Below are 12,939 nucleotides of genomic sequence, written 5' to 3'. Positions count from 1 at the left end.
ATACTGCAAACCTGAAATCTTACTGGATGACTCATTTCCAAGAGTTCCAAATACATGCAATATTCATGGCAAGAGGAGTCTTAAGCTAAACTTTCCCCAGTAAAGTAGTCAAACGGGCCATGTTAATGAATACATTGAGTGTCTGAAGAGTTAAGATTTTGAAAACAATTGTTTGAGTGTGTTTGGATTTATTTGTATTTTGAAACACAAGGAAAAGAAACTTGGAATCAAACACTTATAGAAACCTGAAGCACCTCCACAGAATCTTGGAGTTCCAGAGACCCTGATCTAAAAAGCAGGGTAAAATCCAGGGTGAGTTTGTGAAGGCCCACGTGCTCAGCTATTTGGCACCCAGTCACTGTTGGTGTCTTATTAGGACACCTGGGTACAGGCTGCTGTCAAGCAAAGAATATTTAAATCTTGAGCCTTCCTCTTCCTCTCTCCCTGAATGTATGTACAAGTGAGGGAGTGGATGTGACCTTCATCTAGGAGGATTATCATTTTATCATAGCTTGGTCTCCTCCTTCCTTTCAGCAGCATCACATTTTTTATCTTCAAACCAAAGCTAGCTTGTACAGTTTTTCCTGAAGTTTCTGGTGCTGTTTTTTAATTAAAGATTTTTTAAAACAATGAGTCCTTCATCAAATCTGTGGTGTTTTCCATCTTGTTGTTTCTTCTGTTCATTACTCTGAATCCACTTTACTCTCTTCAGAGACCCCTCATATCTTGCTGTAATTTGGACCCCCAACCCTTTTACTAGACCCTCTACACAGTTCACAAACTGGAATCAAGATTGCCGGGAGAAATATCAATAACCTCAGATATGCAGATGACATGACCCTTATGGCAGAACATGAAGAGGAACTCAAAAGCCTCTTGATGAAAGTGAAAGTGGAGAGTGAAAAAGTTGGCTTCAAGCTCAACATTCAGAAAATGAAGATCATGGCATCTGGTCCCACCACGTCATGGGAAATAGATGGGGAAACAGTGGAAACAGTGTCAGACTTTATTTTTCTGGGCTCCAAAATCACTACAGATGGTGACTGCAGCCATGAAATTAAGACGCTTACTCCTTGGAAGGAAAGTTATGACCAACCTAGATAGCAGATTCAAAAGCAGAGACATTACTTTGCCAACAAAGGTTCGTCTAGTCAAGGCTATGGTTTTTCCTGTGGTCATGTATGGATGTGAGAGTTGGACTGTGAAGAAGGCTGAGCGCCGAAGAATTGATGCTTTTGAACTGTGGTGTTGGAGAAGACTCTTGAGAGTCCCTTGGACTGCATGGAGATCCAACCAGTCCATTCTGAAGGAGATGAGCCCTGGGATTTCTTTGGAAGGAATGATGCTAAAGCTGAAACTCCAGTACTTTGGCCACCTCATGCGAAGAGTTGACTCATTGGAAAAGACTCTGATGGTGGGAGGGATTGGGGGCAGGAGGAGAAGGGGACGACAGAGGATGAGATGGCTGGATGGCATCACTGACTCAATGGACGTGAGTCTGGGTGAACTCCGGGAGTTGGTGATGGACAGGGAGGCCTGGCGTGCTGCGATTCATGGGGTCACAAAGAGTATCTTATCTACACAGTTCATCCTGAAAATCCCTTTTCTGGATCTTTAAGTTTAGTCTGAAAGTCTGTTTCTTCTTCTTTAGTGTTCACCCTCATTTTTCTGGAGCTGATGATCAAGTCCATGGCCAAGAAAATATACATAAGAAACACCTGAATGTTCTTGAAAACACCGTTTTTTTTGTTTTTTTTTTTTTTGGTCTTCATACTTTAGGGGTTTCCTTCAGCTCTAAAATTTCTCCATGTGATTTCTCTCCCTCCCACTCCCCTGATGTTTCCTCCACTAATGTTGAGTGAATTTCCTCAGCCTTTACTTTAAGACCCTCATCCCTTCTGTCTTCTATTTCATCTCAGTGATTCTTACCAGCCAAACCTCCCACCCATTTTTAAATATATATTTCATAGATCATATTTAACTTCCATATTGCCCTCTGTTTTTCTAAATGCAATATCCATTTGAATTTTTATGAGGGTATTACTTTTTTTATTTTTTGAAAGGATTTTATTTTTTATTTTCTTTTCAATAAAGGATTTTCATTTATTTTTGAATGAAAGGATTTTTCATTCCTTTCATTGTCAGTTTCTTCTTGGGTCTTTCTTATCTCTATCCTTGACTGTGTCACAATGAAGCCTGTCCTCAGACATCTCGTGATGGTGACTTTCCCCTTTAGAGAATGCTGGAGACAGAAAAGACTGCAGAGGCTCTGGAGACATGGGCAGCCCATAGCAGAGGTCCTCCAGTTGCTAAAAGGAGGGGAATTTAACTCATGGTGCTGGTACCATGACTGGCTGCCTACATTTTCTTAAGGCCGTTTAGTTTTTATTCACACATAGGGCAGGATGTGAAGAGTTAACTCATTGCAAAAGACTCTGATGCTGGGAGGGATTGGCGGCGGGAGGAAAAGGGGACGACAGAGCATGAGATGGCTGGATGGCATCACCGACTCAATGGACGTGAGTTTGAGTGAACTCCGGGAGTTGGTGATGGACAGGGAGGCCTGGCGTGCTGCAATTCATGGGGTCGCGAAGAGTTGGACATGACTGAGCGACTAAACTGAACTGAACTGAGGGCAGTTATTTTAAGGATATGTTTTAATCAGGTATGGTAAGATGCAGACACAGAAGTAATGAAGGGAGGAAGTTTATTAGATACTCACAGTTCCCTAGAAACAGGAGGCTTGCTCGCCATACAGGGCCACACAGGGAAGCACCAGAGTCAATCAGAAGGCAGAGGGCTTGGGGAGAAGACGTGCTCAAAAGCCTTTATTGTGGTTTCCACAGGGAAGCAGTGAGGCAAGGTAAGCATGGCTAGAACTTGGAATGCTTTCAGCAGGCTCTGATGCATATGGCTTGTTGCTATTTGTCTGGTGTCTACCCCTGGGGTGATTAGGGTGGGTGGATGGTGGCCAGGAGATAAGAGCTCCGTAATGGAGCTAGTTGGGGTGTGGGCTCTGGATTAGTTGGTTTTCATTTGATTGAGTTGTTTGCTATCTCCAGGAATTGGCTAATCTGGGGCAGTGGGGTGATGGGGACAGTCCCTCCAGGGTCAGCAAGGCCCCAGATGTCAAAGTGTCAGAACACAGAAAGTGAAAGACCTGGTTAAGGGCTCTGGGTCTTAATTATTTTTTCCTTCCTGTTTTGTGTGCCTTCTTTAACCAGGTTATTCACTGCTGTCTGGAGGAGGTTCTGAGCATGGTTAGGGGTGCAGCTGGGGTGCATTTATCTTAACTTGAACCTGATTCTGTTCTCTCCACCTGTCATCACCAGTCCTGGAGCCTGGTACCCCTAAAGGCTGCCCAGCTCCCCCGGGCACCTGCAGCCTCAGTCACTCAAGATGGATTTATCAAGCACCGTCTGAGCTTTGGACCCATTCATGGGGCTGAAACTAGAGCCTTGAATACAGTGGGTCCAAATCCCACTCTTCTGGGCTGATAGAGGCACTTGGCTCCCCCACCTCCCTACACTCTTGTCTCCTGTAGATAGATTGAAATGTCTCATCTGTAATGACCTCCTAAGTTGTCTTCAGGTTTCATTTTTGCTAAGAGCTTTGTTTTACATGCATATGGAAAAAATCAGCATCCCTGTGAAATGGAGGAGGGCGTTGGCCCCATCCCCCTGTCCTCTGGGAAGACCTTCCAGGTCAGCCCCACATGGGGCTCTCACACTGCTGCCAGCTGCCCCACCTGAAAGCAACAGCCTTTCTCAGAACTTCTCAGACCATGGGAACAACCACCCCAAGGGCATGGGGAACCCACTGCCTGGCCGGCTTGGTTCATGGATCCTTCTCTTGTTTCTAGTGCTGATGAACGGTTTGATGCTACGTTCCACACCAATGTGTTAGTGAATTCTTCTGGGCACTGCCAGTACCTCCCTCCAGGTAAGCACCACTCCCTTTGTCCCCTGCATTTAGACAGTGTGAAGGAGGTTGGGGTGCCCAGTGGTGCCCCCAGGGGCAGCAGCTAGCTCTGTGCTCTGGGCATCCTTAGCTATCACACATGCCTGCTGCTTTTGCCTTCTCCTCCACGCCCCTGTATATTCCCTGAATGTGGCAATGCTGTCTTCCTGGGGTTTTTTTTTTTTTTTTTGGTCTTGGGATCATGGCTCAAGCTGTCTTTGCCAACACATGCCCTCTGTCCTTATTGTCTGTCTTGTGTTCTCTAAATTTCTTTCACAACTGAAACAAGTCTCCTTTGTTAGGTCACTTCCATCCTCCTTACAATCTGCAAGCCAATCCCTTGGCCATTTCTTTCCTCACAACCCCAGTTTTCCTTCCCACTGCACTGGATACCTGGGCAGGTGCTGCCCTCCAGGTGTTGACCTTGCTGGGCTGGCTTCTTGAGTGTGCACAGTAAAGCCCAGCGCATCTTGCTGGTGAGATCTGATGGTTTCTCACATCTTAGAGGTGAGATCTGATGGTTTCTTTCTGAAAGCGTGTCTCTTCTTCTCAGACAGCTGATGGATAACTGCTTCCTTGGATTGAATTTCCTCTCACCAGCCCATCATTCCTATCAGTTCGCAGGGCCCTGGGCCACTCATGAGTAGCCATGTGGTGGGAGACTTGGGCTTCATGGCCTTGAGATACTAACAGATTTTTAAAAAACCTTCTGGATGGTTTTTCACATGTTCTTTCCCAGAGTTATTTCCCCTACTGCAACTGTTTGTTTAACTTCCTGCTCCCAGGCAGCCTGCAGCCACCTCCCACCTCACTACCAGCCCACATACCACACACACATACTGCATAACACACACACACACCCCACATGAATACACATTACCCACCATCCACATACATACACACACCACACCACACAAAATAGACACATTACACAAAAGCATAACACACACTATACACTCTACATATTGCACACACATACACACATATATACACACACACAGCGCTCACAGTAGAGCTGGCTTTGCCTACTGGGTGGTGGTTTTTGTGCTGTTCCGGGTTAACAGAGGATAAGCACCCCAAAAGAAGGAGCTGTGTTTATTCCTATTAGAACCACCACTCATCAACCAGGAGCCTGGCCCACGTGGAGGTAAACAAACGTGTGAGGGACTGAACCGGTCATAAGCAGACACCATCTACTGTTGTCTGCGGAGATGGAAGGACTTCAGACTTTCAGGTTTTCTGTCTTACAGCTTGTGCTTCCTTGCTTCTTCCTCAACCCCTCCTCGCCTCCCTCAGGCCTTGCAAACCTTCTTCCTAACACAGAGCTCGGAGAGGGTCTTCCATCACTGTACACTCTTTTACAGCAGGCCTAGAAGTTGTATCTTTTATCATGAGGGCTATTGTGGAAAATGATCTCCAGCAGTCATCCATGTAGAAGAATATGGGGCTGTGGGTTGTATTGAAGGTTGGGGTCATTTTCAGCCACAGGAGCAGCACTCCTGACCCAGGAGTCCTCTGTACGCCAGCCCCTCTGGGCCCCATGCCTGTGTCCCAGCCTCCACGGCCCCTGGAGTCCATCAGGAGGGCACACTGAGCTTTGACTGTGGGAGTCTCCCCTACCCTGGCTGGAGAGTGTGGGGCAGTCTGGTTTGGGCAGCAAGCCTTTACCTGGGGTCACATAGACCTGTCTGAGAAGCTGCTCTGCTCTAGCAACTGAACAGGCAACATGTGTTTCAAGTGGAAGCTTTGAAATAGACTTGGTTATGAAATGACTTTTTTTCCCGTCACAGTTTTATTTTTTAACAGCATTATTGAGGTATTATAAATTACATTATTGATACGTATTATAAATTACATATCATACAACTGACCCATTTTAGGTAGATGATTCAATGATATTTAGTAAATTGACAGAGTTTTAGGACCACGACTACAATCTAGTTCTAGAACATTTGCCATCACCCCCCTAAAGATCCCTTTTGCCTGTTTGCAGTTAATCCCCACCTTCACTGCCAGCCGCCGGCAACCACTGACCTGCTTTCTGTCTCTAGAGAGTCTCTTTTTCTGGTCATTTCATAGAAATGGAATATTACAGCTACAGAGTTCATTTTCTACTGGCAATGAGGGTTTCAGGGGATCTAGCCCAATAATGAGGGCAGTGTCTGTAATGACTTCCAGATTCCTGCAGACATTGGATGTGATGCTGCAAATCCCGTTTAAAGAGACTTGAGGAGACAGGAAATCTATTATCCTTTCACAGTTTGGTTGTGGGTGAAGGGGTCCCTGCGTCCCTTCCTCCATTCACTTGTTTTTTTCAGCTATGCTCTGAGTTTTGAGGCATTTCCTTTCTCTAATTCGGAGAAGGCAATGGCACTCCACTCCAGTACTCTTGCCTGGAAAATCCCATGGACGGAGGAGCCTGGTAGGCTCCAGACCATGGGGTCGCTAAGAGTCAGGCACGACTGAGCGACTTCACTTTCACTTTTCACTTTCATGCATTGGAGAAGGAAATGGCAACCCACTCCAGTATTCTTGCCTGAAGAATCCCAGGGACAGAGGAGCCTAGTGGGCTGCCGTCTATGGGGTCGCACAGAGTCGGACACGACTGAAGTGACTGCTATTAGCAGTAGCAGCAGCAGATTTATAGAGCACTGCCCTGTCCCTGAGAACACTGGGACCCTTAGCTATTTGTGCCATCACTGCCTTCTGGTCCTTCTCTGGACAGCAGGGAGCACTTGGGCATAAAAGGGCATAAAAGCCCACTGGAGTGGGCTTATCTCAGTGACGTGCTGGGAAACTCCCTGCCAACTTGTCCTGTCCTTTTCAGTGGAAACTAATTTTTGTCCAAACACTACCTCCTCATCTGAAACCTGTTATTTTTGTTCTGTTTATAATCTAGAATTCAAGCGAGTTAAAATTATCTTCCACATATATTTCTAGATAAACCAAATATTTCCTCAATTTTTAATATAAAGAAAATGCTCCTTCCACTCCTCACCAAACACACACACACACACACACACAGCTTTCAGAGTCTGTTTCTAAGCGCTTCATTATTTTTATCAGCTTGTATTGGATTTTTTAACATTCTTTACATGTCCCTCACTGTTTAGAATTTGGAGATGCACGTGCTTGGCATGAGAAAGTTTACAGAACATGTAATTTTTTGCACAGAAATCTCTCAGAATACAAAATGTCAGTATAGTCTTTGAAATGTAAAAGACAGTAAGGCCTCAGCTGAACTTCTTTTCTAGAGATTTTTCCAGAAAGACCCAGCTTGTTCTGGATAGGTTTAGCTACTGTTTGGGTGGGAAGAATGGATTGAAGCCTCTTTGGTCACACCCAAGTGAGAGACCCTGGTATCCACACCTCCTCCTCCTAAAGGGAGCACAAATGGTCCAGGGGATATGTGCAGAGCATTGATCCTGAGACATGCAGAGTATCCGTAATGATGCATCATTTAACTTGCCAACCTTTGATCAGGCCAGCAAGAGTTTCAGTCCATGAAGGGCAGGCTGTGTGTATTATGAACAGTGTATGAGATGGAGACCAAGGAATTGCTGTGCGTTTTTTTTCCAGCATTATCGAGGTGTAGTTGACAAATGTATATATCATATATACATTCACACATATATACACATACATATGTGTGTGTATATATGATATATATATCTGTGTCACATATATATGTATGTATATACATGGGTTCGATCCCTGGCTTGGGAAGATCCCTTGGAGGAGGGCATGGCAACCCACTCCAGAATCCCATGGACAGAGGAGCCTGGCAGGCTACAATCTATAGAGTCGCAAAGAGTTAGACACAATTGAAGTGACTTAGCATGAATGCACTTATATGTAAGTGTGTGTGTATGATATGTTTACACATGCATACACACACACATGCATACATGTTGTGAAACCATTTATTTCAACAGATTAATTAACATACCCCTCACCTCACATAGTTAATTTCAGGCATACTTGAAATTTTAACTATAGTCATGGTGCTATATATTAGATCCTCACAGTGAATCCTCCTCTTACAACTGAAAGTTTGTACCCTTTGATCAACTTCTCCCCATTTCTGCCACCCTCCAGCCCTTGGCAATCACTATTCTGCTCTCTGTTTCTGAGTTCAAATTTATTTTTTTTCAAATTCTTCACGTAAATGATATTATACAGGATGTGTCTTTCTGTGTCTGACTTATTTCACTTAGCATAAGGTCCTCCAGGTTCATCCATGTTGTTGCAAATGGCAAGATTTTCATCTTTTTAAAGGCCGAATAATAATAATCATCAGGAATATATTATATTGTATATAATCCATATAAATTTAATTATAGATACATATTTTTTATTTTATCTATTTATCCATCAACAAACACTTAAGTTGTTTTTATGTCTTGACTGTTGTGAGTAATGCTGCAGTGAATATGGGTGCAGATAGCTCTTTTTTTTTTTTTTTTTTCAGATAGCTCTTTAAGATACTGATTTTGTTTCCTTTGAATGCATATGCAGGAGTGGGATTACAAGATCATATTTAGTTCTATTTATAATTTTTTGAGGAGCCTCTGTACTGTTTCCATAGTGGCTGCACCAATTTGCATTCCCACCAACAGCTGTGTGTCTAACACAGGTCTTGGTCTGTCTTATTGCCCATGTAGGCATCTTTAAGAGCTCCTGCTACATCGACGTGCGCTGGTTCCCCTTTGATGTGCAGCAGTGCAAACTGAAGTTTGGGTCCTGGTCTTATGGAGGATGGTCCTTGGATCTGCAAATGCAGGAGGCAGACATCAGCGGCTATATCCCAAATGGAGAATGGGACCTTGTGGGTAAGCCCAGAAATACTGGCAACCTAGAAGGAAGCTGCTTTATTACTGTACTGACTTAAAAACGTTGGGATTTTCCACTCTGCTTTTCAGCATGAGCATTTACTGAACCCTGCAGCATTCTCCATGATTTACTGAGAGCTCTAGGCTTAGACACACACAAAAAAACAATTGGAAAATTCAGTGCTTTCCATGAGGAACTTGCAGTTATGGTAAGGTCAGTGCAAGTATGGGCATCTGTGTATCACTCAGATCTGCTCCATCCCTAAAATCAGGTGGGACAGCAAATTGCAGTTGATGAGAACCTGTATTGAATGATTTAAATAGAAAAACAATAATTATGTTTATAATGGTATTGAGTTTACAGTGTATTGGAGAAGGCAGTGGCACCCCACCCACTCCAGTACTCTTGCCTGGAAAATCACATGGATGGAGGAACCTGGCAGGCTGCAGTCCATGGGTCGCTAAGAGTCAGACACTACTGAGAGACTTCACTTTCACTTTTCACTTTCATGCATTGGAGAAGGAAATGGCAATCCACTCCAGTGTTCTTGCCTGGAGAATACCAGGGATGGGGAAGCCTGGTGGGCTGCCATCTATGGGGTCGTATAGAGTCGGACATGACTGAAGTGACTTAGCAGTTACAGTGTATTATTTATAATCATGGTGTCTTAGTCCATTCCGACTATTGTAACAGAATGCCATAGACCAGGTGGCTTATAAACAACAGACATTTATTTCTCAAAGTTGGGAGACTAAGGGCTCAAGATCAGTGGGTTGGCAGACTCTGTCTGGTGAGGACCTGCTTCCTGGTTCATAGACAAGTGTCTTCAGGCTGTGTCCTCGCATGGCAAAAGGGACAGGAGATCTCTCTAAGGTTCCTTTTATAAGGGCACTAATCCCATTCTTGAGGCTCCCTCTATAACCTAATCACCACCTAAGGCCCTCACCTCCAAATAACCATCACTATGGAGGTTAGGATTTCAGCATGTGAACTTTGGGGGGACACAGTCAGTAGCATGTGTAATTCAAATATGTAAAAAAATCTTCCAGTTCAGCAGTGAAGCTATGTTGAGAGGGCCAGTTTGACACGGTTGCAGAAATAGACATATCTAACACTGCCAAAGCCAGAAGTACCGCCCAAAGACATACTGAACCCATAGACACTCCAAAACCTACTATTGGACACTGCACCACCCTTCAGAGAGATGAAATCCAGCTCCATCAACCAGAACACAGGCACAAGCACCCCCAACCAGGAAAATATAACAGGACACTAATCCAACCCCATCTATGGGAGCAGACTCCGCAACCAAGAACTATGACCTTGAGAACTTTTTTTTTCTTATAAATCCACTGTTTATTCCCCCTACATATTTCTACCTTCATATTAGCCTTTTGTGGTGCTGTGGTTTTCCACATCTGGAAAGAGGTGTTCTTTTCCTCTTTGTTTTTCTCATTAAAAAAAAAATCATTTTAAGATTTTTTTTTCTTTTTCACCTTTTTTTCTTTTGGTGATGTTTCTGATTTTGTTTTTTGATATATTCAACTGCTTTTCTTTATAATTCTTTACCGGCTGTAGCTATTCCTAAATATATATGAATCTTTCTTACATACAACCATTTATCTTTGCTTTTCTATTTTTTCTCTTCTCTCTCTTTTTAACCCTCTTTTCCACCCCTTCCTTTTCTCTTTCCTCTCCCTCTCCTCTTTTTTTTATTTTTCTCTTTTTTTCTTCTCCCTTTTTTCCTACACACTTTCTTCTTTCACCAAGTAAGTTAAATTGTTGAGCTCTCTTTGCTATATTCCTCAGGTGGTACTCTGCTCAGGCCCAGTTTTCCAGATTGAGCATTAGTTAGCTCGGCTTTTAGTTAGTCAATATCACTTTTGGTTTCTCCTGCTCACCAGGTCAATCTCCTGTACTCTTCTTTAGAATACTTTGGTTATAACTATGTGTGTGGAAGTGTGTGTATATGTCCCAACATTTCTGTAATTACCTACCTGATCTACTTGATCTCCTCCCACTAGAACATAGGCACAAGTCACCCCTAACAAGAAGTCAACACAAATTACTCAACCAACTTTTCCCTCAAAGGGCAAAAACCAAAAGGAAGAAGGAATACAACCCTAAAGCCTGAGAAAAGGAGACCTCAAGTGGAGCAAGTTAGGAAAAAAAAAAAAAAAGGAAAAAAAGAGAAATACAGCACAAATGAGAACAAGGTAGAAACTCACAAGGCCAAATCAGTGAAGAGGAAATAAGCAGTCTGCCTGAAAGAGAATTCAGAATAATGATAGTAAAGATGCTCCAAAGACTTGAAAATAGAATGGAGAAAATCCAAGATACAATTAACACAGTTAATACAATCACCGAAGACATAGAAGAAATTAAGAATAAGCAAATATAGATGAATACCACAATTACTGAAATTAAAAATACTCAAGAAGGAACCAGTAGCAGAATAACTGAGGCAGAAGAATGAATAAGTGAGCTGGAAGATAGAATGGTGGAAATAACTGCTGAAGAGCAGAATAAAGGAAAAAGAATTAAAAGAATTGAGGAGAGCCTCAGAGACCTTTGGGACAATATTAAATGCACCACCATTTGAGTTATAGGGGCCCCAGAAGAATAAGAAGAAGAAAAGAAAGGCACTGAGAACATTTTTGAAGAAATTATAGTTGAAAACTTCCCCAACATGGAAAAGAAAACAGTCAAGTCCAACAAGTGCAGAGAGTCCCTTATAGGATAATACCAAAGAGAAGCACATCAAGACACATATTAATCAAGCTACCAGAGATTAAGCACAAAGAAAGAACATTGAAAGCAGCAAGGGAAAGGCAACAAGTAACACACAGGGGAAAACCCATAGGATTAACAGTGGCTCTTTCAGCAGAAACTCTGCAGGCCAGAAGGGAATGGCAGGATATATTTAAAGTACTGAAAAAAAAAAAAATCTACAGCTAATATTACTATACCTGGCAAAAATCTCATTCAAAATTGATGAATAAATCAAAAGCTTTACAATCAAAAGTTAAGAGAATTTAGCACCACCAAACCAGCCTTACAACAAATACTAAAAGGACTTACATAGCCAGTAAACATAAGAGAAAGGAAAAAATGACAAAAACAAACCCCAAATGATTAGGATAATGCCAATAAGAATATGCTATTTAGTCACTCAGTTGCATCTGACTCTTTGTGATCCCATGGACTACAGTCTGCCAGGCTCCTCTGTCCATGGAATTTCCCAGGCAAGAATCCTGGAGTGAGTTGCCATTTCCTTCTCCACAATAGGAATAGATATATCAATAATTACCTTAAATGTAAATGGATTAAATGCACCAGCCAAAAGACACAGACTGACTGAATGGATACAAAAGCAAGACCCATATATATACACTGCCTACAAGAGCCCCACTTCAGACCTTGAGACACATACAGACTGAAAGTAAAAGGATGGGAAAAGATATTCCATGTGAATGGAAATCAGAAGAAAGCCAGAGTGGCAATCGTTATTTCAGACAAAATAGACTTTAAAATAAAGAATATTGTGAGATAAAGAAGGACACTACATAATGATCAAGGGATCAATCCAAGAAGACATTACAATTGTAAATATTTATGCACCCAACATAGGAGCACCTCAGTACATAAGGCAAACGCTAACAGGTATAAGAGGGGAAATTGAGAGTAACACAATACTAGTAGAGGACTTTAACATCCCCTCTTACACCAATGGACAAATCATCAAAAGGGAATCAATAAGGAAACACAAACCTTAAATGAAACATTAGACCAAATGGACCTGATCGATATCTTCAGGCTTTCCATCAAAATAAAGGAAGAATACGTTTTCTTCTTAAGTGCACATAGATCATTCTCCAGGATAGACCGCATCTTGGACCACAAATCATGCTTCAGTAAATTTAAGAAAATTGAAATCATATCAAGCATTTTTTCTGATAACAATGCTATGAGACTAGATATCAACTGCAGGGGGGAAAATCTGCAAAAAACACTAACTCATGGAGATTAAATAATATACTACTAAATAACAAAGAAGTTACTGAAGAAAGAAGAAGGGAAATCAAAAGATTCCTAGAAACTAATGACAATGAAAACACAACGGGATTTAGCAAAAGCAGTTCTAAG

The 12,939-nt window shown here is 42.5% G+C and overlaps 1 protein-coding gene across 3 annotated transcripts in view; it reads left to right on the top strand.

Annotated features, from left to right (window-relative positions):
* The window catches only part of LOC109575699 (neuronal acetylcholine receptor subunit alpha-7), a 139,706-nt gene that overhangs the window by 108,672 nt on the left and 18,095 nt on the right, over positions 1–12,939 (top strand). For all 3 annotated transcript variants that reach the window (XM_019983984.2, XM_070775290.1, XM_070775292.1), the window contains 2 exons: positions 3,863–3,942; positions 8,625–8,792. In XM_019983984.2, the coding sequence (XP_019839543.1) occupies positions 3,863–3,942; positions 8,625–8,792 (248 nt within the window). The remainder of the gene's footprint in view (positions 1–3,862; positions 3,943–8,624; positions 8,793–12,939) is intronic.

This window comes from Bos indicus, chromosome 21, assembly GCF_029378745.1.
Source record: "Bos indicus isolate NIAB-ARS_2022 breed Sahiwal x Tharparkar chromosome 21, NIAB-ARS_B.indTharparkar_mat_pri_1.0, whole genome shotgun sequence".
NCBI lineage: Eukaryota > Metazoa > Chordata > Mammalia > Artiodactyla > Bovidae > Bos > Bos indicus.
This window is presented reverse-complemented; position numbering and strand designations above follow the sequence as displayed.